This window comes from Symphalangus syndactylus, chromosome 6 (genome assembly GCF_028878055.3).
Source record: "Symphalangus syndactylus isolate Jambi chromosome 6, NHGRI_mSymSyn1-v2.1_pri, whole genome shotgun sequence".
In the NCBI taxonomy this organism is placed as follows: Eukaryota; Metazoa; Chordata; class Mammalia; order Primates; family Hylobatidae; genus Symphalangus; species Symphalangus syndactylus.
In genome coordinates this window covers 118,263,723-118,291,251 of record NC_072428.2, presented here as the reverse complement: position 1 = coordinate 118,291,251, position 27,529 = coordinate 118,263,723, and the positions used below count along the sequence as shown (strand labels likewise).

At 48.7% G+C, this 27,529-nt stretch overlaps 1 protein-coding gene across 1 annotated transcript; it reads right to left on the bottom strand.

The window, feature by feature from the left end:
• Window positions 1-13,033: 13,033 nt before the first annotated feature.
• LEP (leptin) lies at window positions 13,034-27,190 on the bottom strand. The gene is made up of 3 exons (XM_055281456.1): window positions 27,162-27,190; window positions 18,815-18,986; window positions 13,034-16,250 (listed from the first exon to the last, which is right to left on the bottom strand). Exons 2-3 carry the CDS (start codon window positions 18,956-18,958, stop codon window positions 15,891-15,893), a joined length of 504 nt encoding a protein of 167 aa, XP_055137431.1. The 5' UTR covers window positions 18,959-18,986; window positions 27,162-27,190; the 3' UTR covers window positions 13,034-15,890.
• Window positions 27,191-27,529: the final 339 nt, after the last annotated feature.

Genomic DNA, 27,529 nt, shown 5'->3' with positions numbered 1-27,529 from the left:
GGGGTTTCACCATGTTGGCCAGGCTGGTCTCAAACACCTGACCTCAAGTGATCCACCCACCTCGGCCTTCCAAAGTGCTGGGATTACAGGCGTGAGCCACCTTGCCTGGCCTTAAATTTTTTTTAATTTTTAATTTTTGTGGGTACATAGTAGATGTACATATTTATGGGTTACATGAGATATTTTGATGCAGGCATGCAAATGTGTACTAATCACATCAAGGTAAATAAGCTATTCATTCCCTCAAGCATTAGTTATTTTAAAATGTACAATTAAATTAATTTTTACTATAGTGTCCCTTTTATGCTAGCAAATACTAGGTCTTATTCATTCTTTCAATTTTTTTTTGTACCTATTAACCATCACCCCTCCCCCCACCCCCACTACCCTTTCCAGTCTCTGGTAACCATCCTTCTATTCTCTATCTCTATGAGGTCAACTGTTTTAATTTTTAGCACCCACAGATAAGTGTGAACATATGAAGTTTGTCTTTCTGTACCTGGCTTATTTCACTTAACATAATGATCTCCAGCTCCATCCACGTTGTTGCAAATGACAGGATCTCACATTTTTCATGACTGAATAGTACTCCATTGTGTATATATACAACATTTTCTTTATCCATTTGTTTATTTTTTATTTTTTTTTTGAGACAGGGTCTCACTCTGTTGCCTAGGCTGGAGTACAGTGGAACAATCATGGCTCACTGCAGCCTCAACCTCCTGGGCTCAATTGATCCTCCTACCTCAGCCTCCCAAGGAGCTGGGACTATAGGCACTGCCATGACACCTGGCTAATTTTTGTATTTCTTTGTAGAGACAGGGCTTCACTATGTTGCCCAGGCTGATCTCAAACTCCTGGGTTCAAGCCATCCACCTGCCTTGGCCTCCTAAAGTGCTAGGATTATGGTTGCGAGCCACCGTACCCAGCCCCATTTATCTATTGGTGGACACTTAGTTGCTTCCAAATCTTGGCTATTGTGAGCAGTGCTACAGTAAACATGGGAGTGCAGATCTCATATGGTAGCTCTATTTTTAGTTTTTTTTGAGAAACCTGCGAACTGTTCTCCATAGTGGTTGTACTAATTTACATTTCCACCAACAGTGTATGGGATTCCCTTTTCTCCAGATCCTTGCCAGCATTGGTATTGCCTGTCTTTTGGATCATACAGCTATTTGCCATTTGTTTGTCTTCTTTTGAGAAACATCTATTCAGATCTTTTGCCAATTTTAAAAGTGGTATTATTAGATTTTTTTCCCATAGATTTATTTGAGCTCCTTATATATCCTGGTTATTAATCCTTTGTCAGATGGGTAGTTTGCAAATATTTCTCCCATTCTGTGGGTTCTGTCTTCACTTTGTTGATAGTTTCCTTTGCTGTGCAGAAGCTTTTCAACTTGATGTGATCTCATTTGTCCATTTTTGCTTTGGTTGCCTGTGCCTATGGGATATTGCTCAAGAAGTCTTTGCCCACTTCAGTGTCCTGGAGAGTTTCTCCAATGTTTTACTGTAGTAATTTCACAGTTTGAGGTCTTATTTCAGCCTTTAATTCATTTTGATTTGATTTTTGTTTATAGTGAGAGACAGAGGTCTAGTTTCATTCTTCTGCATATGGATAGCTAGTTTTCTCAGCACCATTTATTAAATACATTTCCTCAATGTATGTTCTTGGAAACTGTGTTGAAAATGAGTTCGCTGTAGATGTGTGGATTTATTCCTGGGTTCTCTATTCTGTTCCACTGGTTTATGCATCTGCTTTTATTAGGGCCCCTTGTCTTCTGTTTAGCCTCATAAAATATTGTATTATTTTCAACAACTGTTTACACATAAATCAATGTGAACATGACCCATAGGAAACTCAGCAGCAAGTGTGCATCCAGGGATAGGAAAGGGCCACAGGGCTGCTGCCAGATGAAGACAGGGAGCCTCCTGCAGTGCATCACACCAGAGTCTGCCCCTTCCCTGCCAATTACAGCATCTCCTCTAAGCTGCACAGAAACCTGGGAGGGAGGCTTTGAGAGCTTAGTGACTTGCTCCAGCTCACCCAGCCTAGAGTGACAGGGCATGGACCAGGCCCCCGACATCCTGACCTCAGGTCAGTGGGTGATTACTTCTTCCCCCTTCCCAGATGTAGCAGGAGGCCTAAAACGTTGCCATTTTGATCCCCTGCCCCCTGTTACCACTGGAGGGTTTGAGGGCTTCAAGAATTTCCTCTTTAAACAAATCATCCTGGAAGTAACTCTCCATCAGCCACTAATACTGTAAAAGGATTATGGTACTTGCAGGGATGAGGGGCATGGAGGAGGGGGTGGCAAGGGCACCAGGACCCCAAAGATCACCTCCACATGTTTCCCACAGCCCAGGGAGCCTCTGCGTCCCCCTGTGCCACTGTCTTCCCACTAGGCTATGAGCTTCTCTATTTGTTCAGTTTTGTCTCTCTGGAGCCTGGCACAGCATCGGGCACATAGTAGGTACTCAGAAATATTTGCCCAGCTCCTCGCTTACCATCATTTAATCTGACCCAGAACCTGCCAGAATTGGCCAAAGGGCTGCCATTTGCACTCCTCCTCCCAGCACCCCCCACCCCTGGCAGCCCAAGAATGAGCATGGTGGCCGGGGAGGCCACAGGATTCCTCTAGAATCCTGTTTTTCATAATCTAGGCTCTAGCAAGGGATCTGGGAATTCCTCAAACAGCCAGTGTGCATTTGTGCATACACAGTTAGCCTGCCAGCTCTCAACATGCCATGAAAGGCAGCTACCAAGCAGCCCTCCTGGCCAGACTGGGCTGGGCAGCCCCAGACCTCCACGATGCTGTCCAAACCGCTTGGGGCTCTCTGATCTGTGCCAGCGCCTCATTCCTCATCCCCGGACCCCCTGGCAGCAGCAGCAGCTGGCCCCTGAGACAGTAGCTGCCTGCCCTCCCTCCTTGGCTGGGGACTCGTCTGCATTTGGCAGTGCTCAGATTGGTCCCGATTACCTTCCCTGCTGACTGTGCAGGAGCTGAACAATTTCTCTGGCCCCCACCCCCATCCCCGGGGAAAACACAGCTGAATGTTCCTGCAGCCAATGTCCTCACCAGCCAAGAAGATTATGGCCATGTCGGGTTCTAGGAAGAGCAAGGCCAGAGTGTGTTCTTAGGAGGGCAGGAGGCACCGAGGGATCTCGTAGCTCCCTAAACGGGGCAAATGGAGCGAGGCTGTGAGCAGGAGTGATGCAATACAAACAGGCGGAGAGACTGGGGAGAATATTAGAGAGGGAATGCAGAGGGAGGAGGACGACAGCCTCTTTTGAAGGAGCTTTTATTTATTTCTATTCTCTTTGAAGTTAGACATCAAGTGGAATCGGGAGGGGAAAAGCAGTAAAGAAGCAGGGAAAGAAAAAATCAAGAGTCAGGCAGCTGGTATGCGCCTCAGAGACCTGTGGGGGGACTTGCTTCATGCCCAAACCCATGTCTGGGCAGAAGGCCAGGAACCATCCCACCCTTAGGGATGCAAACATATGACCATCAGAGAGAGGCTGCCAGGGCAACACTTTCCTAGGAGACAGTACGATCCTGGAGTGCAAGGACCATGGCTCTCAATCACTTCTGTATCTGCAGTGCCTGGGACAGAGCATGGTATCCAGTAGTTGCTGAAGAAATAATAGCTATGTGCTAGGAGCTATTGAAAGGCCTTTGAATGCCAATTCATTGTGTCCTTTCACAGGGCTGTTAGTAAGATACTACTATCTTCATGGTAGAGAAGAGAAAATGGAAGCACAGAGAGGTTAAGTTACTTGCTCAGGGTCACACAGTTTGAAAGCAGCCGGGCTGGGATTCAAACCCGTGCAGGCTGATTTGAAAGGCTGCTCTTATTCACCATTCTCTACCTTCTTGAAAAAAAGGAGGGATCTTTTTCTATCCTTTTCTACAGACTCTTGAAAGAGCAAAAAGGAAAAAAGTATGTTGGTTGTAGAATCGAAAGAGAGCATTTAAATCCAGTTTCTTATTTTATCAACTAAAGACTAGAGAGGAGAAGGGATTTCTCCAAGACCTTTGGCACTAGCAGCTACTAGTGGAACTGGGGTTAGAACCCAGGTCTCCCAGTGCCTACTCCCAGGAGCTTCCTACCTCACCGGTTTGTCTTGGAAGAGAACAATCAGTGCCCTCCATGGTTTGTAAACTGACTTTTTAATGGCATCATTGTCTGCTGGGCTTGGGAATCTGGTGGAAAGCGGACCTCTTCTTTACCTCCCCAGCCTTTCCTCAACCCGGTCAGGCTGGCTGCATAGGGCAGACCTGAGTTCTTCAGGCTTTGGCAGCCTGGCCCAGCAGGAAGACATTGAAGCTCACTAGGAGGTGGGCAGGGAGTGTCCCTGGGGGAAGCTGCTGAGGCCAGTGCTCAGGAACCAGGGCTCTGTCTGAGGATCAATTCCACTGAGGCCCAGTAAGGGGCATGTGGCTGTCCAGTGTGAATGTTCTGTGCTTGTATATGTCAGCCTAAATTCCCAGTTCTTTGGCAACCTGAATACTGAACATTTTCAGAGTAGTTTTTCTCCCAAGGCGTTTGTTCTGGATCAGTAGTGTCTGGTATGTATCATTTTTGATTCAACATATTTAAAACCCATTTTCCCCCCAGACAAGACAAATAGAATTTGTAGCTTTCCATATGGGCTTTTCAAAAAGATGGGTACTGGGACCCATTGGCTTCCCGGAGTGGTGTCATTTGATTAGCCCTGGTGTTCTTCCACTTATGGGGAGTGGGTAATTGCAGTTGTTCCACGCGGGAGATGGTGTGATTGGGTTTTTCTCCTATGGGGAAAAAACAAATCCTATCAGATAGATGAGTTTCTGGCATTTCCTATTCTTCTTTGTGACAGGATCTTCCAGAATAGAAGTCTCCCAGCAGTGCACATCCAGGAAGCATCCAGGCCAGGTTGGGCAGGGTTTAATAAGCGCTGGGCCTTTCACCTGGATGCTAGGAAAGTGCTTGGACCTGTGAAAACCCCAGGGCGGGGTCAGGGGCCAATGCAGAGGTTTCCCGGAGAGCTCTGGGGCTTGGTCACTTCCCCGCTGGCCAGTCTGTCGTGCTGAATGCCCAGGACTTCCACGATGAGTCCTAGAGGCGAGATGACAGGGTCGGGGTCAGGGCCCACTTCTGCAGGGGTTGCCATTTACCTTGTTTGTTAGGACACAGGCAGAGTGTTGGAATCGAGAGGATTGCTTGGAGGTTCCTAGGATCACAGCAAGGGGTGTTGTGGGGGTCTTCCTGGCTTCCCCGAGGCCCTTCTTCCCATGACAGGAGGGACGGTGGAGATAGCACCTACTCTGGTGACCTTGCTCTCTGCTTTTGTCTTGTGACCTGTTTGTGGGTGAGCCCTACCCCTTGGTCTCCACGTGACCCATAAAGTCTACTCATTTTCTGTCCAGGGTTCAGGCACAGAGAGAAAAGGCAAGGATGTGGAGGGAGAGGAGAGTCCCTGGAAGGAATGCCCCCAGCATTTCAGCCTGGAGTTTCCATTCAGGAAATTTCCACAGCCCCCCAGGCCCTACCAGACTTGCCTCCTCCCTCCTGACAAAGCCCCAGCCTTACCCATAGCCCCAGCCACCACCCGCTTTGAGGAGAGAAGGTGCTGGGTGGGGTGAGGAGCTCTGTGGGAGGACTGAACCAAGCTGTGGGCTCCTGGGCACCTGACCGTGGGCCAGGCCTGCATCTCCCAGACCTGCTTGTGGGTGAGCCTGCATGCTTATGCCTGGCTGGGCTGTAACCTTGCTATTGGTGGCCCACGGTGTGTGTGTGTGTGTCCCTTTGGAGCTATGTAGTTTGTGTACCAAAATAAGAAGGGAGCTGGGGAGTTAGCCCTGATGAACTTTGTAACAATAAAGGCTTGTCTTTTTTTTTTTTTTTTTTTTTTTTTGAGACGGAGTCTCACTCTGTCGCCCGGGCTGGAGTGCAGTGGCACGATCTCGGCTCACTGCAAGCTCCGCCTCCCGGGTTCACGCCATTCTCCTGCCTCAGCCTCTCCGAGTAGCTGGGACTACAGGCGCCCGCCACCACGCCCGGCTAATTTTTTGTATTTTTAGTAGAGACGGGGTTTCACCATGGTCTCGATCTCCTGACCTCGTGATCCGCCTGCCTCGGCCTCCCAAAGTGCTGGGATTACAAGCGTGAGCCACCGCGCCCGGCAGGCTTGTCTTATTAAATAAATCAAGCCTCAAATAAATGCCTGCTTATTCCTTGCCAATATTTTCCTGCTACCTAAGGCAACATAGCTCTGTGACCTTTAACCAGTCACTTAACCTCTCTGGGTCTATTTCCATATCTATAGAAAGTGGATCTAATACTATTTGTTCTCCTCAACGCTGCTTATTGTAGAGATCAAATGTAATAACGTGTGTGAAAGTGCTTTATAGATGGCAAGGTGCTGTTCTGCTGTAAGGAATCCTTCTGATCATTACGCTTTTTGTAAAGCAGTCAGAACAGCCATCCCTATAACATAAGGTGTCAACAACACGACCTCCATTATAAGGGAAGAAAAAAAGAACAAATTTCCCAGTGGAAAAGAGTGACCCCTGACAAAGCAGAAAGACTAGTAAAATAACCCCAATGAGAGGAATAGCAATTTGGATGACTTAATATCAAGCCCCAATCCACTATAACCAATAACAAAAATGTTCTTCATTCTTATCAGAAGCAGTTGTCAGAGCCAAGGACAATCACTCCACCCTTTTCTAAGTCCGGGGTCAAACATTATTTTTTATTTGATGCCGTGTGGTTGAAGTTAAGAGCCAGTCAGAGCAGGTTTTGGTTCTCAGTACAAAAGTAAAGGGTCAAAGGGAGTGAGTCTCTTCCTTCTCTCAGAAAGAAATCCAGACTGGGACAAGGTTCCAGAAAGCTGTCAGGAATCAGACAGGCCAGGAAAGAAAGGCTCAGAGCATTCCTGGAGGGAATCTGTTGTTTCTTCCTTCCCAAGACCCATTTCTCCTGCTTTTTGGTAACACACCCTCTTTTCCTTTGGGAAATTACTCTATCCCCATTCTCATTCCAAGTGCAATTGACCCCTTCCTTGGTTTGACTCAAATCTAACCAATCAGAGTACCGCATTTTCCTGGTCCCAGTGATTGGCTCAGCAATAGACATGTGATTCAAGCCAGACCAATGGGAGTCAGCTCTGGGACTTTTGCTGGAACAATTAGGAAGGAGAGCTCTTTTTCCTGGGGAGTTGCCAACCTGGAAGGTATCGGCCTGGAGTTTTTGATGATCACCTTTGCCACCGTCTAAGAATAAAGCCAATGCCAAAGGAAACAAAGCTGAGATGGAGAATGATTCCTGTTGACGTGGTTTGAACACTGGTTCAACTGCATAGGAAAAGCAAGGCAAGTGAGGGTAAGCAAGTTTAGGATTGGCTAGTTTGAGTAATTTCAGTGGGCTCTGGAGCATGGGGGCTGGCTCTAGTTGTCTGGTACCTGGCCCTGGGAAGATTAGGGCAGGGGATAGTGGCTCTGAGTGCGACAGCCCAATAGAGGAGGTGGTGGGGTGTGGGCTCTAGATTGGTTGGTTTGCATTTGAAAGGTATGCACCCCTTGAGCTCTTTGCTATCTCTGGGAATTAGCTAACCCTGGGAGGATCGGTCCCTGCAATTCAGTGAGGTCCCAAGATGTCACAGCATCAGAAAATATAGGAAAAAAAAAAAAAAGACCAACTAATACAGCTGGGATGGCTGGGGCTGGGGCCCCTCTCCACAGGGTCGCTTATCCTCTTGGAGGCTAATCTGGGCTCCTTCGCATAGTGGCTGGAGACTTCCCTGCAGTGAGAGAGGACAAGCCCCCATGGGCAAGCACTTTTCCAACCTTCGCTTGTGTCTTGTTTGCTGTTGTCCCACTGTGGCAAGCAGGTCATATGGCCAAGCCCAGTGTCAGTGTTGCGGGGAGCCTACCTCGGGGGTGGACACCAGAAGGCAGGAGTCACAGCTGGGCGCCATTGCCACAGCAATCTGCCCACAGCCTGCCCCAGCTAGCCCTTCTATCAGAGAGTAGTTCTGATGGTAAGACTAAGCCAAAGCTTGCCTTCTGCCACATTCTACCTGTTGATCCCCAATCTCCCTCCAGTCTTGTCCACATGACAAGACTTTGGCAACCATGTCTGGCTTGGAATCCTCTAAGTGGACAGGCTGCTGAGCATTCCACCTCCCCTCATGCTGCTTCTTTGTACCCAAATGCAAAGGGGACATAGGGCGTCAGCTCTTGAGGTTAGAGACCCATTCAGCCAACAGGTTGTACCTACTCTGTGCCAGGATCTAGCCTAGATGCTGGGGATCTAGCGGGAAACAAAACAGACCAAAAGACAATTCCTGCCTGCTGGGAGCCTACATTCTCTTTTTTTTTTTTTGAGATGGAGTTTCGCTCTTGTTGCCCAGGCTGGAGTGCAATGGCGCAATCTCGGCTCACGGCAACCTCTGCCTCCCAGGTTCAAGCGATTCTTCTGCCTCATCCTCCCGAGCAGCTGGGATTACAGGCATCCACCATCATGCCCGGCTAATTTTTTGTATTTTTAGTAGATACGGGGTTTCACCATGTTGGCCATGCTGGTTCCAAACTCCTGACCTCAGGTGATCCACCTGCCTCGGCCTCCCAAATTGCTGGGATTACAGGAGTGAGCCACTGCGCCTGGCAGAGCCTACATTCTTATTGGAGTAGATATTAATTAATAAACAAATGTACAAGTAAAATATACGAAAATGAAGAAGAGTGGATGGGGTGAGGAACAGGAAAACAATGACTGTGATTTTTTTTTTTGAGATGGAGTCTCCCTGTGTCACCCAGGCTGGAGTGCAGTGGCAAGATCTTGGCTCTCTATAGCCTCTGCCTCCCAGATTCAAGTGATTCTCCCGCCTCAGCCTCTCAAGTAGCTGGGATTACAGGTATGCGCCACCACTCTTGGCTAATTTTTGTATTTTTAATAGAGACAAGGTTTTGCCATTTGGTCAGGCTGGTCTCAAACTCCTGACCTCAGGTCATCCACCCACCTTGCCTTCCCAAAGTGCTGGGATTACATTTGTGAGCCACCGTGCCCAGCCACAATGACCATGATTTAAAGAGCTCTTCATCTCAGAGAAGGAGCAGGACAGGAGACTAATGGAGGGGCTTCCAGCAGTGCTGGTGGGGAAGGTGGGCAGACCTGTGGGTGAGCCCTAGAGCCAGCTCTGTGTGTGTGTGTGCATATGTGTGTGTGTGTGTGTGTACAGTCAATCCAGGCTGTAAGCTGCCCAACTTTAGGACACTTCCCAGCACTTTGGGAGGGTGAAATGGGAGGATCACTTAAGGCCAAGAGTTTAAGACCAGCCTAGGCAACATAGCAAGTCCCCACCTCTAAAAAAAAAAAACTTAGCCAGGCATGGTGGCATGTTCCTGTAGTTGCATCCATTCAGGAGTCTGAGGTGGGAGGATCACTTGAGCCCAGGAGTTTGAGGCTGCAGTGAGCTATGATGGCACCACTGCACTCCAGTCTGGGCGACATTGAGACTCCATCGCTAAACCAAAGAAAAAAGCACAATAAGAACAAATAAAAAACAACATTAGGACAGTGACATGACCTGCAAGTGCATTTCCTAATGGATGTCCCTCTGGGGGAAGAGGTGGGGATGGGTGGGCAAGCAGAAGACGGCTGGAAATCTCTGTTTGTATGTGTTTGGGACACAGATGGGGCAAGTAAAGAAATATCCATCAATCTCTGTCTTTGTATTTCTACATGTATACCTATGTCACCTGGGCATTGCAAGTCAGGTTCTAATCCTCAGATGCGAGTTGTTTGGGGGCAGGTCTTGTGAGGCTTCTAAGCCTCAGTTCCATCATCCATTTAAATTGACATGCTCCCCCAAGGCTGGGCAGGACCCTCAATTGTTCCATCCTGAAGTGTGGAGGGGGTTCCTAGACTGTTTCCATGAGCCCCAGATCATTGCTGGGCTGTGCAGACCGGCTCCAGATTTTGGGTCAGAGGCAAAGTCCAAGCCCATGAGAGGAAGGGACCCCCACTTCTGTGATTGTTTCGGGCCTGCGTTGGGGAGGCTCTGCTCCATATGGCTGGCACAGCGCCTACGGCTCTCCCTCAGAGAAATGCACACATTTTCTACACAGGAAGCGTGAAGCTGTGACGGTTGGTGTTTCCTCAGAAATTAAGGCATGAAAAGGGTGGGGCAGGGGTGCTTTTCTGAGGTGTGACTGGGGACATTTGCCCCAGATGGAACACCAACCTTCTGCAGGGAGGGTCTGTCTGTGTCTGGAAGCCTCTGGTGCTGGAGGGCCCAGTTTAGGCTGGCTGAAGGGAAACCCCAGAGGGAAGGCTGGCAGGCCTCTGAACAGGCCCCTTGGTGGTTCCTTCTGCACTCTCGGAATCTCCTGGACTCAGGAGGATTCTGTCTGGGGTGGGTGGGGTAGGATGTGAGTAGTGATCTGCCCCTGGCCCTGGAAGGGCTCTAAGTAAGCAAGGGAAGAGCTGGGACGAGCCGGCCACAGGCTGCTGCTGGATCAAGGTTGTGAAGGGAGAAATAGGAGCCTCGTTTCTGAGGCTTACAATGTACAATTTAGGGGTCATGTAGCTCCTGGGTAAATTACAATTTAGGGGTCATGCATAATTACAATTTAGGGGTCATGCAGCTCCTGGCTCCAAGAGTCTGAACCTCCCCAAATTTCTCTTGGGGGTAACAGCACTGTTGTAAAATCTAAGATCAGTGCTTGAGATATTGTGCAGAGCCTACACTCCATAGATAGATAAGCTGACCCCACCCAGACCAGTAATCTGGCCCAACCAGTTCTGCCATCGCACCCAGGAACAGAAGACATTAAGAAAACCTAACTTGACCGGTGTGATTCTATCTCCAACCTGACCAATCAGCACTCCCCACTTCCAAAGCCCTTACCCGCAAAATTATCTTTAAAACCCCCTGGTCCGGGGAGACTGATTAGAATAACAGTAAAACTACCGTCTCCTGCACAGCCTGCTCTGCATGAATTACTCTTTATTGGAATTCCCCTGTCTTGATAAATCGGTTCTGTCTAGGCAGCAGGCAAGGTGAACCCATCGCACGGTTACAAATGGTCTAAAGGCTTCTCTCTCTACACAGTATTATTTAATATGGAGGGACAGCTCCACAGCAGGAATACCACGATGCCCCCTTGGGTGGGGGGAGTTGGCTTCTGTGAGACACCTGAGGCCCAGCAGGACTGCGGCAGAGCTTGAGGCCCTGATGTCTGCTGCTTTGGCTTTTTCCTGTGAGCTTCAGGACTTGCCTCTCCCTGCCCCTTGCAGCTGGTTCTTACCATTCCTTCCTTGTTTGATTTGCTAAATCCCTGTCTTAGTTCACTGTTTCACACTCGCACTGACAGTCTGCCGTCCCCCCAAGGCCCCGGGACATCTGCCAGGCAGTGAAATCAAATGTGCACTTTAAATACAGCTCAGCTCCACGTCACATTCTCCTTTTCCCTCTTCTCTCCCCACCTCCCCTCCTTCCTTCCCAGGAATGCAACATTGCCCAGGCAGGGGACGGGCCAGGATGAACTGGACATTTCCAAAAAGTATTTTTTCTGGAAATTTCACCCAAAAGGAAAGGGTCTGGTATAATGGATTCCCATGTATCTGTCACTTAGCTTTAGCAATTCTCAACATTTTGCTGATCTTGTTGATATATATATAGATATAGATATAGTTATATATATAGTTTATATAATATTTATAAAAAATTATAAGATATATTAAATTGTTTTGCTGAAGTTTTTTAAGGTTAATCCCAGACATTGTGCTATTTCACCCTAAACTTCTGTTTGCATCTATCACGAATGCATAAGGAAGCACTGAAGAATAACTACCCCACCATGCCATCATTATACCTAGTAAAATTAACTAGAATTTCTTATCAGCATCTGAAATGAAATTGGGACACATGTTCTCAGGACCTTCTGAAGTTGTGTCACTGGCAAAAAAGTTTAAAAAAAAGAAAGAAAGAAAACAGAGCCCACATTTAAATTTTCTTCATTATCTCAAAGTTACCTTTTATACAGTTGATTTGGACCTCTATTTGAACTCAGAATGGTTTGTTGAACAAATTAAGATTAAGCGGAATACTAATAAGGAGTCTAACCTTTTATAGGTATGTTTTAAGCTTTTTGAAGAATTTGCTTACATGTTAAATAATGGGCTTGCTATCCAAGAATCTCAAGAATCTCGATTTTTTTTTTTTTTTTTTTTTTTTTGAGATAGAGTCTCACTTGTCACCCAGGCTGGAGTGCAGTGGCGTGATCTCGGTTCACTGCCACCTCTGCCTCCCAAGTTCAAGCAATTCTCCTGCCTCAGCCTCCCAAGTAGCTGGGATTACAGGCACGTGCCACCATGCCTGGCTACTTTATGTATTTTCAGTAGAGATGGGATTTTGCTATGCTGGCCAGGCTTGTCTCGAACCCTTGGCCTCAAGTGATCCGCCCGCCTTGACCTCCCAAAGTGCTGGATTATAAGCATGAGCCATTGTGCCCGGCCCAAGAATCTCAATTCTTCTGGCCACCAAATCAGAATGGAGGGGTGCCTTGTGCTGGGCATTGTGCCAAATTAGTTGCATCATAAGGTGATGCTGAACTCTTTATTTCTTCTCTCTTCATTCCCCTCATCCCTCTTTCCCTGTGGATCCTGTCCTTCTTCCATCCCAGTGGATGCCTCTTTCTGTCCTTGCTCTGTCCCGTGTTAAGGGGCCTCCCCGAAGTGGATCCCTTCGTCCCGAGGACCCCTCTCTTTGTCCTCATTCCTTGGGATAGCACAGAGGCCTCTCTCTGGGTCTTGGTGTGTGCTTCCTGCGCCTCCCTGCAACCTGTTTCCCAGTCCTCTCAGCGTCCAAACCCAGCTCTGTTTTCTTTACAGGGTAATCCTTTTGCCTGAATAACTGGCGGCTGGCCGTGGCCAAGCCTGGGGCGGAGCTGACCCCAGTGATGGATGGGGGCCAGCCAGGCCTTGCCCTGTCACACACAAACAGCTTTCCCAAAGCCCCTCCAAGAACGGCGACAGGAAACAGAGAGCAGGGGGCAAAGTTATTTTATTTAGATATTTTTAAAAACAAACTTTTTTTTTTTTTTTTTTAAGACGGAATCTCGCTCTGTCACCATGCTGGAGTGCAGTGGTGTGATCTCGGCTCACTGTAATCTCTGCCTCCCGGGTTTAAGCGATTCTCCTGTCTCAGCTTCCCGAGTGGCTGGGACTACAGGTGCCCGCCACCACGCTCAGCTAATTTTTGTATTTTTAGTAGAGACGGGGTTTCACCATGTCGGCCAGGATGCTCGCCATCTAGTGACCTTGTGATCCCCCTACCTTGGCCTCCCAAAGTGCTGGGATTACAGGCGTGAGCCACTGCGCCCGGCCAAACTTTTTCTTTTTTAAGTTACAAAAACAGACAACCATTTATACTTAGGAAGTTTCACACTCTGGGAATTAGCCATTGTGCCAGGTTTTGTGAGCAAAAGGCTTAAGACGCCTCAGCCTGATTAGGTGGTTGTGATGATCTGGGCCACGTTTTCCAGAGCAGCTCTCACCCTGGCCACAGCACCAGCCTCTTCTCTAGAACTTGCTACTTTTAACTCCTTTAATATCAAACTTCTTTACCCTTCAAGGTCTCAACATGGCCCTTTCCCTCCCGTCTCTTCTTTCTCTTCCTCTCGCTGTAACTCACTGCTCACACCTTCACCTCTGCATCTCCACACACCAAACCTGCCAACAAAACAGCCTTCTCTCTGCAGGCAATTCGCATCCCTCACCTCCTTCAAACTCTACCTCGAAACTCCTCTTTTCCAGAAAGCACTCGGTCTCCCTGGTTCCAGTCCCTCATTACCTGGCTCACGTAATGCTCTGGGGATCAGAGGACCTGGGCTAAAGTCCTGGTCCTGCCATCTGTTGGCTGTTATGGTCTTAGGTACTTTCTTATTTTTAAATTCTCAGTTATCTTGTTTCAAAGGGATGTGGCTATAATAGATGCTAAGATGTCCTGAAAAGTAAACATGTTACAAAGTGCAAGCAGGGTTCCATGTGGGCCCCCGGGCACGGCCCCCCTCAGCTCATACCATTTCCCACCTGCTGTCAACTGCACCATGCATTTGGCTGTTCAGCTGCTGTGGTAAATCCCCCACCTTGGCACATGGGTGAGTGCGGTTTGACCACTGGGAATGCAAGATCCCTGAGGGCAGGCCTCAATCTTAATGTTTGTTGGGTGAGGTTCCCAGCCTATAGCACCAGTCAGGGCTGAGCATGAAGCAGGTGCCCAGTCTTAAAGTTAACTGCTTTGATTCAAGTTTCCTTGGACAGATCCACCACCCACTGTGTGATGGCAAAAACACAGCAGTAGGATGGCGGCAAACCCCAAACCTCCTCGTTCATCTTCCTGAATGTGACCCCCAGTGGGAAGGGCCATCCTGGTGGCCTGGCCTGGGGGGTCCTGGCACTCACCTAGCAGTGCTTGTCAGGTCTCAGGACCACCTGCTAAAGGAGTTTTCTTTACCACTGGAGTAAAACCCCCCACGATTTTTGGTAATTTTGGCCTTGCTTGGGTGAGCCAATCAGACAAGAACTACAATTTGGCATGCAAGCCCCAAATAGGAACACTGTCATGTAATAAACCCAGAGTGGGATCAACCCTGGACCATTCAGAGGGTCACACCAAGGACCCCTGCTCTGAAGATCGCAGTCTCCAGTGTGGGACCGTCACTCCATGACAGGAAAGACCACTCCCTAGTGGTCGGAGAAAGCCAGAGCTTACCACTGCCCCAACAAATGGCTTTCAGCCCTTTGCATTTTATTCTGGATAGATTTGATGCAAAGCATCAGCTTCTCCAGGCTCTTTGGGGTCAGCTAGGGCCAGAAACTTCTCTCCAGGGGTGCCTGGCCAGGCCTCACAACCCCCCTGAAAGAACTATTTTCATGAAAAACATCCTAAGCAATTGCAGAAGATGAGAAAATGATCTTACTCCTTCCAAAGAACCCACCACACAAATGTTATTCAGAAAACACATTCTAGATCCTTCTCCCTTCTGCCTAAACATTCCCCACCCCTGGGTGCAGACACCTACATATGACACTTGACAAAACAAATCTTTTTAAAATAACCTGGTCCTTGGAGATCCACTCAGGGCAATAACATTGCAACCACTGCGATTTAACATCAGTCACAGTAGAAATGAAACCAGTTACGAGAGAACTAACTGGACAGCCACCTTTGCCAGCCCTTGCTCAGACGAACCCAAGCCTTGAGTCACTCAGAATAGGTTCACCTCAGCCAGACCCATCTATGGGATTGGAAACTGCACTCCAGGGGGACCCCTGGCCCTGGCTGACCCCAAAGAACCTGGAGAAGCTGATGCTTTGCTTCAAATCCATCCAGAATAAAATACAGAATAAATAAACATGTGCTTCCAGCTTGTGTTGCTGGGAGTTCCTGCTGTGTGTGGATGTGATCTTCATGGAACTCCTTGGAATTCTCAGAGGGAACCTTGTTCTGGTCATCCAAAGGCTCTGCCCACCCCTCTGCCCTCTCTGAAATCACCCCTGGTCACATTGAAGCATTCAGTGAGGGGGAGATGGGCCAAGAGGGGACAAGACAACTCTTGTTGATGGCCGAAGACCTTGGTGGGAATCCCAGATGCAGCCCACTCTTTGCTGGGTGGACCCCCTTCCTGCTGAGAATAGGATCCTGTGTATATATCTTTGGTTTCAAGCAAAAGGAAGCTTAGGGTCTTATGCCTTTGGAAGGGTGGCTTAGAGGAGTTAGGGAAATTGACAGAGTCCTGGATAAGGGGTGTCCATGCAATGCTCTTCAATCCTGGAGATACCTGGAAGCCAGAGTTCCTTCCCTTAACGTAGTCCTTGCAGGAAGAGTGACCTTCAAGGGCTCAGCACCCAGGGCTGAGGTCCAGCTGCCACAGTATGTCCTGCAGAGACCCCTGCAGCCTGCTCAGGGCCACCACCTCCATGGAGTAGCCTGAAGCTTCCAGGACACCCCCCAGGCTGGCCAAGGTCTCCAGGCCACTGGCCCAGGGCAAGTGGCAGCTCTTAGAGAAGGCCAGCACGTGAAGAAGGTCCCGGAGGTTCTCCAGGTCATTGGATATTTGGATCACGTTTCTGGAAGGCAGACTGGTGAGGATCTGTTGGTAGACTGCCAGTATCTGGTCCATCTTGGATAATGTCAGGACGGGGTGGAGCCCAGGAATGAAGTCCAAACCGGTGACCTTCTGTTTGGAGGAGACTGACTGCTATGCAGGAGGAAGAGGGAGAACAAGTGCTCAGCACGTGGGAGGAATCGCTCTCAGAGCCCTCTGCCTTCCCCGTGGGCATGGAGGGTCATTCTCTGGGCTGCCTCCTTCCACCCTCCCTCACCACTTTGGCTCAGGCCCTTGTATCCTGCACCCAGGTGACTGCCAAGCCTCTAAGCTGGTCTCCGAGATTCCTGCTCTTCCCACACCATCCTTCCCTCCACTTTCAGACCAACTTTCCTAGGTCATTCCTTTCTCTCTCTTTTTTTTTTTTTTTTTTTTTGAGAAGGAGTCTTGCTCTGTCACCCAGGCTGGAGTGCAGTGGCGCGATCTCGGCTCACTGCAAGCTCCGCCTCCCGGGTTTACGCCATTCTCCGGCCTCAGCTTCCTGAGTAGCTGGAACTACAGGCGCCCGCCACCACGCCCGGCTAATTTTTTGTTTTTTAGTAGAGACGGGGTTTCACCATGTTAGCCAGGATGGGCTCGACCTCCTGACCTTGTGATCCACCCGCCTCGGTCTCCCAAAGTGCTGGGATTACAGGCTTGAGCCACCACACCCAGCCAATCATTCCTTTCTCTACATGGCCTCTGCTGAAGAACCAGCCATGGTTTCCTATGTTTTATTTAGTGGAGTCTGTTCCCTAGGCATCTGAGGTCCTCCATAAGCACCCCCACCCCCAGCCTTCCTTAGTCCCTTCTACCCCCAGCCGAGTCCTCCCTCCCAGTCAGCTTTTCCAGGCAGTCCCTCCTCCTTAGAGATCAAGGCCGTACCCTCAGTGAGGCCCCCCAACCCTGCTCCAGTGACTCCAGTTCCAGGAGGGCTCTCCCCATCCATCTGCCCACAGCACTGAGGCTGACACCTCCGTGGTTACCACCTGGGGCTCCTGTGATATCGTGTATTGACACCACCTAAGGTGGGGCACTCGGGGTCTATCACATGCAGTCTTGCTGAGTGGCTAATACGCCCAGCTAATATTTTTTATTATTTTTAAAGGAGACAAGAGTTTTTTTATCTATAAAGTGCCCAAGACTCTATCTAGTTCTGAGCCATCTTTGCTTCTGGACACCTAACTTCTCCCTAACTGCCCAAGACCACCATGAAACACCCACAATGACCAGGAGATGTGGAAGTCTCCAGAGAGCTCCATGCAGGGGGTAACAAGGATTCACTTGCTTTAGCTAATTTAGGCCTCATAACAACCTCGTGAATAGTGTGATATCCCCATTATCCAGATGATGAAAGCAAGGCTTAAAGACATTAAGGAACTTGCTGAAGATCTCACAGACATCAGAAGTGTGAAGATTCAAACTTAATCTTCCTAATTTCAAATACAGACCTCATCAGGAAAATGGCTGAAGGTCTAGGCCTGCTGGACCCCAGAGAAAAGACCAGGGTCAGCACTGACTGCTATTTGCAAATCAGTAGAGGGTTGAATGTGAAAAAGAGTAGACTTGCTCTTTTGGGTATCTTTGAGAGGCAGGGCCAGAGATCAGCTGGAACTACAAGAACCCTAATGACAAGCACATCTAGAGATGGGATAGAGGCCCTGAGGAGATGCTGCTGGGGTCTTGCACCTGCCAATGGGACACAAGGAACTTCACGGCTCCCTCTGGTCATAGGCACTAAGATTCAAGGAAGTGAAGTCAGGGAGGAAGGTGAGTGCAGAAGGTGGGGACAGAGGGGACAGGAAGGAAAGAGACAGTGGCTGTGCCTCCATGTGGCTCAGCTAATCTCTGAGGCCTGGGTTTCCCCTTGGTAGGTTGAAAATAAGCACGTGAGGCCTCATGATATCAGAGAATCCCATGATTTTTTTCTTATTTTTAATTTTTATTTTTTTAAAAGTTAGAGAGAGAGGTCTTGCCATGTTGCCCAGGCTGGTCTTGAACTCCTGGCCTCAACTGATCCTCCTGCCTTGGCCTCCTAAAGCAATGGGCTTACAGATGTGACCCATCATGCCTGATCAAATCCTATGACTTTTATTTATTTATTTATTTTGAGACAGGTTCTCGCTCTGTCACCCAGGCTGGAGCACGGTGGCATGATCAGGGCCCACTGCAGCCTCAACCTCCCAGGCTCCGGTGATCCTTCCATCTCAGCCTCCCCTAGCTGGGACTACAGGTACACACCACTATGCCCAGCTAACATTTTTTATTATTTTTGTAGAGATGGGGTCTCCCTGTGCTGCCCAGGCTGGTCTCGAACTCTTGGGCTCGAGTGATCCTCCTGCTTTGGCCTCCCAAAGTGCTGGGATGACAGGTACAAACCACCACACCCAGCCCAAATCCTATGATTTTTAAATGGAAACATGTAGCAAAATCAAATGTTCTTGGAGTGGTTTAGAATTAGAACCACCCACCCTTGGAATCCCAGCAGGCAGAGGGGCCAAAAGAAACAACCAGAAAGAGTGGAGCCCTGTGCTTTCAAATCCTTCTCAGCTTCCAGTAGGTGCCTGGCATTCAGGAGGCATTCAATAAATGTTTCTTGGACTATCTGGGTCCAGTCCCACTAGGAGCCAGTGCTGGGCTGGCTGCCGTTCTGCTTCGTCCCCACATACTCTCCTTACCATGTGTGAAATGTCATTGATCCTGGTGACAATTGTCTTGATGAGGGTTTTGGTGTCATCTTGGACTTTTTGGATGGGCACAGCTTGGACGTAGAAAAGATAGGGCCAAAGCCACAAGAATCCACACAGGGTTCCCCAATGCATTTTCCTTCCCAGGATGTGCTTCTTGGGCCTGAAAACAGAAGGAACCACACATTGCAAGGAGCCGGTATCTCAGAATACACCCATCTGCCACATTACCAACCACATTACCGGATGGGGATGAAAATCAGCTTTGCTTTCTGCCCTGGCTACCATCCCCTCAAAGTCAAAGACAATTCATGATCTACATATGTATTAATGAAATGCATCCCCTTAGGAAGAGGATTATTGTCTGGTCAATAAAACCACCATGAGGTATCCTGTAGACCACAGGGCTGTGAGGCCAGGGTGTGATCAAATGGACATGGTAGGGATGATGTAGACTTCATTGCATGCTCAAGGGAAAAATAACGGACTTTCAAGGTCTGGTTTGAACCCAGTCATTTACTCACTGCGTAATTTTAAGCATGTCACATAACCACAAAATACTCCACCTTCATCCCTGTAATAGATCTATCTCTAGGCTTTTATGAGGATAAAATTATCTAATGCATGTGAAAGGGCTTAAAGGTGTTGTGAAATGTGCTCTATCATTACCCTATCATTAGTGATTATGCTACTCACCTGTCCTCTGCATTGCTCCCTCACACCCGCCTGCCGATACTCTGTGAGGGCCTTTACCACTTGCTTCCTTACTTCCTTTCTCTCCCACCCACTGGGAGCCTGAATCCCACTAGCACTTACTGACCTTCTAAATAATATGTCAGACGCAGTGCTCAGCACCGAGGATGCAATGGTGAACAACAGATGCTCTCTTCCCTCGAGCGCCTTACAGTTTAATAGGAGAAACAAACAGGTCAATGGGCCACTCTAAGCCAGGAGGAAAGAGCTTTGCAAAAAGGGCAGGTACAAGATACCACCAGAGCGCATGGGGGCTCCCCGGAAGAAGTGTCTCCTGAGCTGGGGATTGGACTGAATATGGGCTACTAAGACTAGAAAGTGGTTGTCACAGTGGCTGAGAAATCAGGGGGTATAAAGACATGGCGGCAGGAGAGAGCATAACACATTCACCCAGAACGCTTGAAACTTTCAAAGTCTTGGAACTGTGAATTCTAAAATTAAAATAATATGCAGATCCTTGATTAAGCAGCAAAGTTTTAATGAGATACATGAGGCAAAAGGTAATAAAGTTAAATGTATGTGAGTCTGTGGCCAATGATCCATGCTAAGTGTATGTGCATGAGCCTGAAATAATAATAAAATGTAAGTAAATATTAGGATGAAGGTTCTGGAGATGGCAGTAAAATTAATCTCCGCTTTTTGTGTTCTTCCTCGTCTGGGTCTTGATGAAAAACAGGTAATATATTTTCTGTCCATAGATGGCAATATTAGTAGGATTCATTTCTGGCAATACAATAAAAACAAGCAGTCTGTCTATATATTATTTATAATGTTTGATCAAAGCCATGTTTTTTTAATCTGAATTTTACAGAAGAGAAAAATATGGGGCTCAGGAAGAGGAGTCAACTTGCCCAAAGTCAAACAGGTCCATGACAGAGTCAGGATTTAGATCCAGGAAGCAGGAGTGTGAGCCACCCACCCCTCCAGCCCCTCAAGGATTTAAGGAAAAGCCCAAATCACACCCCAATTCCCAGTCAAGGGCAGCTGCTAGGAACATGGCATTTGGAAACAAATACCCTGCTCTGGAATGAAGCTACGGTATTGTACCCACATCTCAACTTCAAACACGGAAAGTACTATGTACCAAGTAATTTGGGAAAAGGCAAATTTATGTCTTAAAAAAGTAAAACCTCCTCTATTAGCTACTTGTTACCTGAGTAATACACCAAATGTTTGTGCAACAGAGTTAAATAGTGCTAATCCCCGATACGATGTCATGAAACCCTAGCACAGATGGGCGGGTGTAGTGATTAGGCTCTGCGGCTCCAGCTGCAGGCTCCACTCTTGTTAGCTTTGTGTCTCCAGGCAAGATGCTTCCTTAAAGCATCCTTTCCTTTCAGTAAAATGGAGCTAACACCACCACCTGGCTCAAAAGGGTAAATGAGATGAACCTGTGAAGCCCCTGCCCATGGTGTGCGTGTCCAGAGCAGGCTGAGGGGAGTAAATTATTACAATTACCAGGCAGGGCTTGAAACGCTGGGCAACACTACCTGTAGCCAATTGTGAATCAAGCATTTGGCCCACTGCCTCCCACGAGCTATCTCAACAGGGCGCCTGGTGTCTCTGGGTCTTCCCCATGTGGCACAAGATCAGCTTGCCTCCTTTTCTAAGATTCATGTGTTGATGACACCCTCCTATCCAAGAGAATTTATTACCAGATTAACTGTGGTCATAGTCACTCTCAAATAATGGCCACCCTCTAATACCTAAGTGGAAAAACAATTTTACAAGCCCTCTCTATCACCACTGATAATATGCTTCAGTGGATGCTGGAAATAAATTGTGGTTCCTTGAAAACATGGAGCTAAGAAGCTGCCGCTGAGTATGGCTGCCTAATAGGAGAGGCCAGGTTTGGGGAAACCTATGGGGGTCTGCAGAGAGAACTGGTAGCAGGTCCATCTGAGAGCAAAGTGCTCGCAAGAATCTGCCCCACCAACACACAACACATAACACACATGCTCATTCACACATCTCTCTCACACACACACACACACACACACACATCAACACAGATCACCCTTTTAGTAGAGGCTGCTAGTCTTTCCCAATATCTTGTCTTCCATTCTTCCCCAGTCATAGAAAACTCCAAGTCTTAGGTAGGGATATGGCCATCTAGAATAAATACTTTACTTCTCAGAGTCTCCCAACTAGGTGTGACCATGTGACTAAATTCTGGCCAGTGAAATATAAGCAGAAGTGTCCTGTGCCAGCTCTCAGGAACCTGTCATGTGCCTTCATCTCTTCCTTTTTCATCCCTTGCTCCATTCTGATGCCTGGACTGTAGATATGGTAGCCAACATTCTAGCACCATCTTGAACCAGGAGGATGAAGACCTCACCTTATCACCTGCAGGGCAGGGAGCTGCAGGAGCTCGGTTTCTGAGGTTGATGGATCTGAGATGCCATGCTGGTCTTGGACTTGTGCTGGGTGTGTGTGAGAGACATATCCTCTGCCTTTTAAAAGCCACTGTTCTTTTGGGTCTCTGCTAAATGCAGCCAAACGTAATGTTAACCGACTTAACACATGCCAACATGGGCATCAGAAAAGAGTGAGCATTAAGTCTTCCTTGGTTCACCTGAGTCTTAGTACCTGGGTGGGGCAGGGGTCCCAGAGTGCAGGAGCAGGAGCCAGGCTCATGAAAGGGGCCATGGGAGGGATCTTGGTTCTCCAAGTTGCTCAGAATCTAGTGGAACAGATAGAAGTTTGAACAACTCATTTTAACACAACCTGGTGGAGGTTATGAGGGAAGAAGCATAGAACCCAAAGAACAAAGGGGAAGAGGGACTCTGGGGATGGGAGGAGAGCTTTGCAAGGGAGGCAGTATGTGAACTGAGGCCTGAAGGACAGGTGTTCCCCTTATACTCACTTGGATAGCTTTCAACTTTCTAAATATATTTTTCATTTGAGACATAGATAGAAACATGTAAGAGAAATAAGTGTCAAGAAGTAAAATTCACCCTTACCATGGGTAATGCACTCTTGAGAGTCTTGGCTCTTTTTTCAAATGTTGATCACAATATACAATTTGAAAAACACAGGGCCTGTAATCATGAGATTACAGGCATGAGCCACTGAGGCCGGCCTGTCTGCTGCTCTTTAGATCCAGGCTGGAGGGCCTCCTGAGCCAAGATCAGGCCTGCCTACAGCCCTCTGATGACAGCAATGGGGAGAACAAAGTGAGTCTTTTGTATGCTACTGTGAATTAAATTCAGGTAACGTGGTATTTGCTATTAATTATGAGGGAAATGCTTCAGCTAGTCTGAGTCCTCTCCCTATACACATTCTCCTGTGGGGTCCCTTCCTGTTCTTCCCTCCCACCCTTCCTTCCTTCCTTTCTTCATAACTCCAAGTTGGAAGGGACTTGGGGATGAGGAAAGAACAAAGGAGGAAATAAAGGCAGCAAAGTTTGGATCTTGGTTCTCCAAGTTGCTCAGAATCTAGTGGAACAGACAGAAGTTTGAACAACCCATTTTAACACAACCTGGTGGAGGTTATGAGGGAAGAAGCATAGAATCCAAAGATCAAAGGGGAAGAGGGACTCTGGGGATGGGAGGAGAGCTTTGCAAGGGAGGCAGTATGTGAACTGAGGCCTGAAGGACAGGTATTCCCCAGGGGAAAGAGGGGAAGCAGGGCATTCCAGGCCAAGCTCTGGAGTTAGGGAAAGCCATGGTTGGTTTGGGAAAATTCAATATGGTAGAGGGGTGGAGTGTATAAGGCTGGAGAGCTAAAATTTGGGGGGCTTAAGTCTGTTTAGTAGGGACCTCCTGGGAGATCTAACCTACCCAAGAGACACACATATACACACACACACACACACACACACACACACAGAGAAACACACACACACATACACAACCCTTGGTGGCTATGTTTGCATTTATGCTCCAGCCCCCTTGGCTACAACTGTCTGGCCAGTGGTAGGCGAGAGACCAAGAGGCTCTTCTCTCCTCCCTTTCCTCCTCCCTTCCTTCTCCTGACCCTGATTGGGTCAATCAACTTCTTTCTTAGGAATTTAGAGTGGGGCTGCAGAGTCCAGTTCATCTCTGTTGAGGGCTCAGAAGCTCTAGGGTAGCCACATTTGGCCTCATGTGCATGGAACAGCTGAGAGAGACCAGAGCCCACATAACCACTGAGCCAGAGTATGGTCACTGCCTGTGCTCCTTCTTAGCCTTCTTTGTGGTTCCTGGGTCCTCATGAGGACTGGTGGCCCTCCCTGTCCTTAGCCTTCAGGGCGAGATACTCTTTTCTTATACTCACTTGGATAGCTTTCAACTTTCTAAATATATTTTTCATTTGAGACATAGATAGATACATGTAAGAGAAATAAGTGTCAAGAAGTAAAATTCACCCTTACCATGGCTAATGCACTCTTGAGAGTCTCGGCTCTTTTTTCAAATGTTGATCACAATATACAATTTGAAAAACACAGGGCCAGCATGAGCGATTTTCTCTTATTTGCAACCAAAAGCCTCATCTGAGAAATCGTGTTAACATATGTAACCGGCAGACAGGGTGTGAGTACAGGGGTTACATTCTTTATGTTCATCAGAAAGATCTGATCTCATCAGAGATACAGATAGGTTTCTACTCCTGTTTCAGCTCTAATCTTGTGTGTGTGTGTGTGTGTGTGTGTGTGTGTGTGTGTGTGTCAGGGTCTCGCTCTGTCACTCAGGCTGGAGTGCGGTGGTGTGATCAAGGCTCACTGGACCCCCAACTTCCCGGGCTCAAGCAATTCTCCTACCTCTCAGCCTCCCGAGTAGCTGGGACTACAGGTGTGCACTATCATATCCAGTTAATTTTTGTTTATTTTTTTTTATAGAGATGGGGTTTTGCCATGTTGCCCCGGCTGATATGGAACTCCTGGACTCCAGTGATCCACCTGCCTTGGCCTCCCAAAGTGCTGAGATTACATGCGTGAGCCATGGTGCCTGGCCTCTGATCAATTTTTGAGGCTCCCTCGAGCTCTGTGTGAGGGGCATCTGAAGCTCCAGCAAGACTCAAGGAGAGGTTGCCCTGATCAATTAATGACACCTGTACCTGTTCCAGCATCTATCACAGGCCTGGAACACGGCAGGGCTTCATTAAATGTTTGTTGCATGAATAAATGAAAGATTTCCCATTCTTGATCTGCATTGGCTAACTAGGGTAACCTACCTCCTCAGTGGTTCACTTGCTTCCATCTTAAAGTCATATCCTAGAATTCACTTTGGCCCAGCAGGAATTCTTATGGAGTTGTCTTAATAAAGACAGAAAATGCTTCAGTGTCCAGGTCTCCCTTTCTTGGGGACCTTGGTCTGCTTCCTGCTCTTCCTATGTGCCCTCTAGCACCCGGGTAGGCCAGGATTCCCTTCAGCTTCCTAAGCTCTGCTCCATCTTGACTGCTGTCCCTGGGTACTCTCTCCCATGGCCCCTTTCATGAGCCTGGCTCCTGCTCCTGCACTCTGGGACCCCTGCCCTTCTCAGGGACCCCTGCTCTGCCCTCCCATCTTCTCTGCGGTTTCTCTTCTCTTCCTTGGCAACCCCCCAGCCTGGAGCACCCCAGAGCAAATGTAATGTACACCCAGATGGAGACTAAATCTCCTATGATATTAGTGAAATGTTGGTATGGGCACTGATTATAGATTCCATTCCAGAGAGCTAACAAACTGAGCAGGAAAGACGGTAACATGCTGTGTGCTAAGCAACGAGGCACATCGGCTGTCACACGTGGAATAAGTGCAAAGGAGTCTGTGGGCCCAGACACCAAGTGTGTTGTTTTTAAGCAGAAACAACCTCTCTGTTTCTCTGAGACAAGTGTGTGGACAAAGAAGAATTTCAAGGCTCTCTGCCGACTGGCCAGAATGGAGCTGCGGCTGCCAGACTCCTACCCCGGTGGGGATGGGGTAACTGACTGCCGGAGAATTTGGCTCAATTTTCCTTTAAATCATACCAGTGCTGTTCACAGATGCACAAGACACAAGGACTCTACCTTCCTGGAGCCCCTCTTCTCTCCTTGGCTCCCACGCCCCTGGTGACATCTAAGCGGGGGTGGGACATTGACCCAGGTTCCATGGCGGCCACCTCCATGCTCTGCATGGGCCACTCAGATTCGCAAGGCATCTGCCTGGGGCTGACGGGCAGGAATTCATTGCAACTTCCCTGGCTCTGTCCTTGGCACTTGGAGCCATTTCCTGGAATGGAGGGGGAGGAAAATATTTCCCCAAATACCAAGAAGAGTTATTTTGGGTATAAAATGTACAAAATATGAGGAGGACGCTCCTTTAGCCAACGTGGAAATGTTCCCTTCAGCCCAATGTCCACAACTGCTTGCGAAGGGAAAGAACCTAAAAGCATCTACTGTTTCTCTCTTGCCTTGTCTCCCTGCCTAAGTGAGAGAAATGATCAGTGTGGCCTTCTTGTTTCTAAGGGCATTAGAACAGGAGCACCCACGTTGCTAGAAGCCTCCATATTTGGTTCTGCAGACAATCCTAATAGGAAAGAGATTGGGAACACTTCCCAGTTCCAGCTGCCCATGGCCCACCTCAGAATCCTACAGAACAAACACAACTCCGGCTGCCAGAGGTCATTCTGCACTGCGAAGGAAGAGAGCTTGTGCTCCTGGAACGGTACCACCAAGTCTCTGCTCTTCACCCACCTCCCCAAAGATCACCCTTCCAACAGAAATTAATCACCTCTTCGAAGCTGCTATTCTGAAATGACAGCCAGGCCACTTGTCTCACTTGGACCTAACTGTATTTAAGGAGTCACTTTCCCAAAGCACCATTATCTTTAAACTATAGAAACAGGAGTGTAAAGGCGACAGCACCCACAGTGAAATCCAAGCCAAGCCCAGACTGAAGGAAGGCTATGGGTGAGCCTGCTGGGCCAACAGCACGTGTTTAGCAGTCCTGGCTAGAAGTTCCCTAATAACCAGTTCTGACCCCCAGAGACAGCTCCCTTGTGTGCATTGCAAAGAGGGCAATTTGCATGGCTATGAGGACAGATCTGGTAAGACCCTGCATGATTTCTCTGGAAGATTTTGAGTCTTCCTGACACTTGTTTCCCCCCACCTCTACTCATCGTTGCCTTCCTCCTAGACATTGGCCTTACACAGCCTCTCCCATTCAGAGGTCAGGAACTTCCCTGGAAAATGAAGCCTGAATTCCTACCCGCAGAGCAAGGCAATGTCTAGGACTGAGACTGATCACTTGCATCTGCGTCCCTCCTACCCCCAACTTTATCTCCTTCAGACTGGGGTGGGACACCCTGATCTTTGGGGATGTGCCCAAGGCAATTTCCAATGCATCTCAGCTCTGTGAATGCCACAAGGTTGGTGGGCCTGACAGTCTCCCAGGGACCTGGCTGGTTCTGCAAGGTCCTGCCTTCTGGGCACCGGCACAGCCCAGCAGCAAATCCAATGCTCCCCAGCTCCCGGTAGCCTTCTCTCTGGCTAGAACTCGGTACAAAGCTATCATAGTCCAGAACTAAGCCATCTGCCCTGCCTCCCTCCTGACTCAGTTTCCCCGGGATCCAGAGTCGGGTGGGGCCCTGTGGCCTGCCAAGAAAGACCAGCAGGGAAGGAGGAAGGAGCGCGCCGGGGCCTTACCTTGCAACCGCTGGAGCTGCAATTCCTACGGGGCTCCATGCCTGCCCGCCCCTCTTATAGCGGCCCGATCACAACTTGCGCAACTGCCCCGCAGGCCCCGGCGCATTCCTAGCGCCAGCTCCCGCCCCGCCCCTCAGGGTAGCGACGTGCCGGGCGGCTGCTAGCCCCGGGCCCGCAGTGTGCGCCTCGCGGGGCCTCGAGGGAAGGCCTCGGCGCGCCAGGAGCCACGCGCGCACCCTCGGGTACCTCCAAAAAATTTGGGGGTGGCTTGCAGGAGCGAGAAATCCTCGGTGTCCCGCCAGAGGCTCCGGCGTGACTATGGCGCAAGGAGCGGCCCCTCCGGAAGGTGCTTCGAGCCGCGCCGGGCG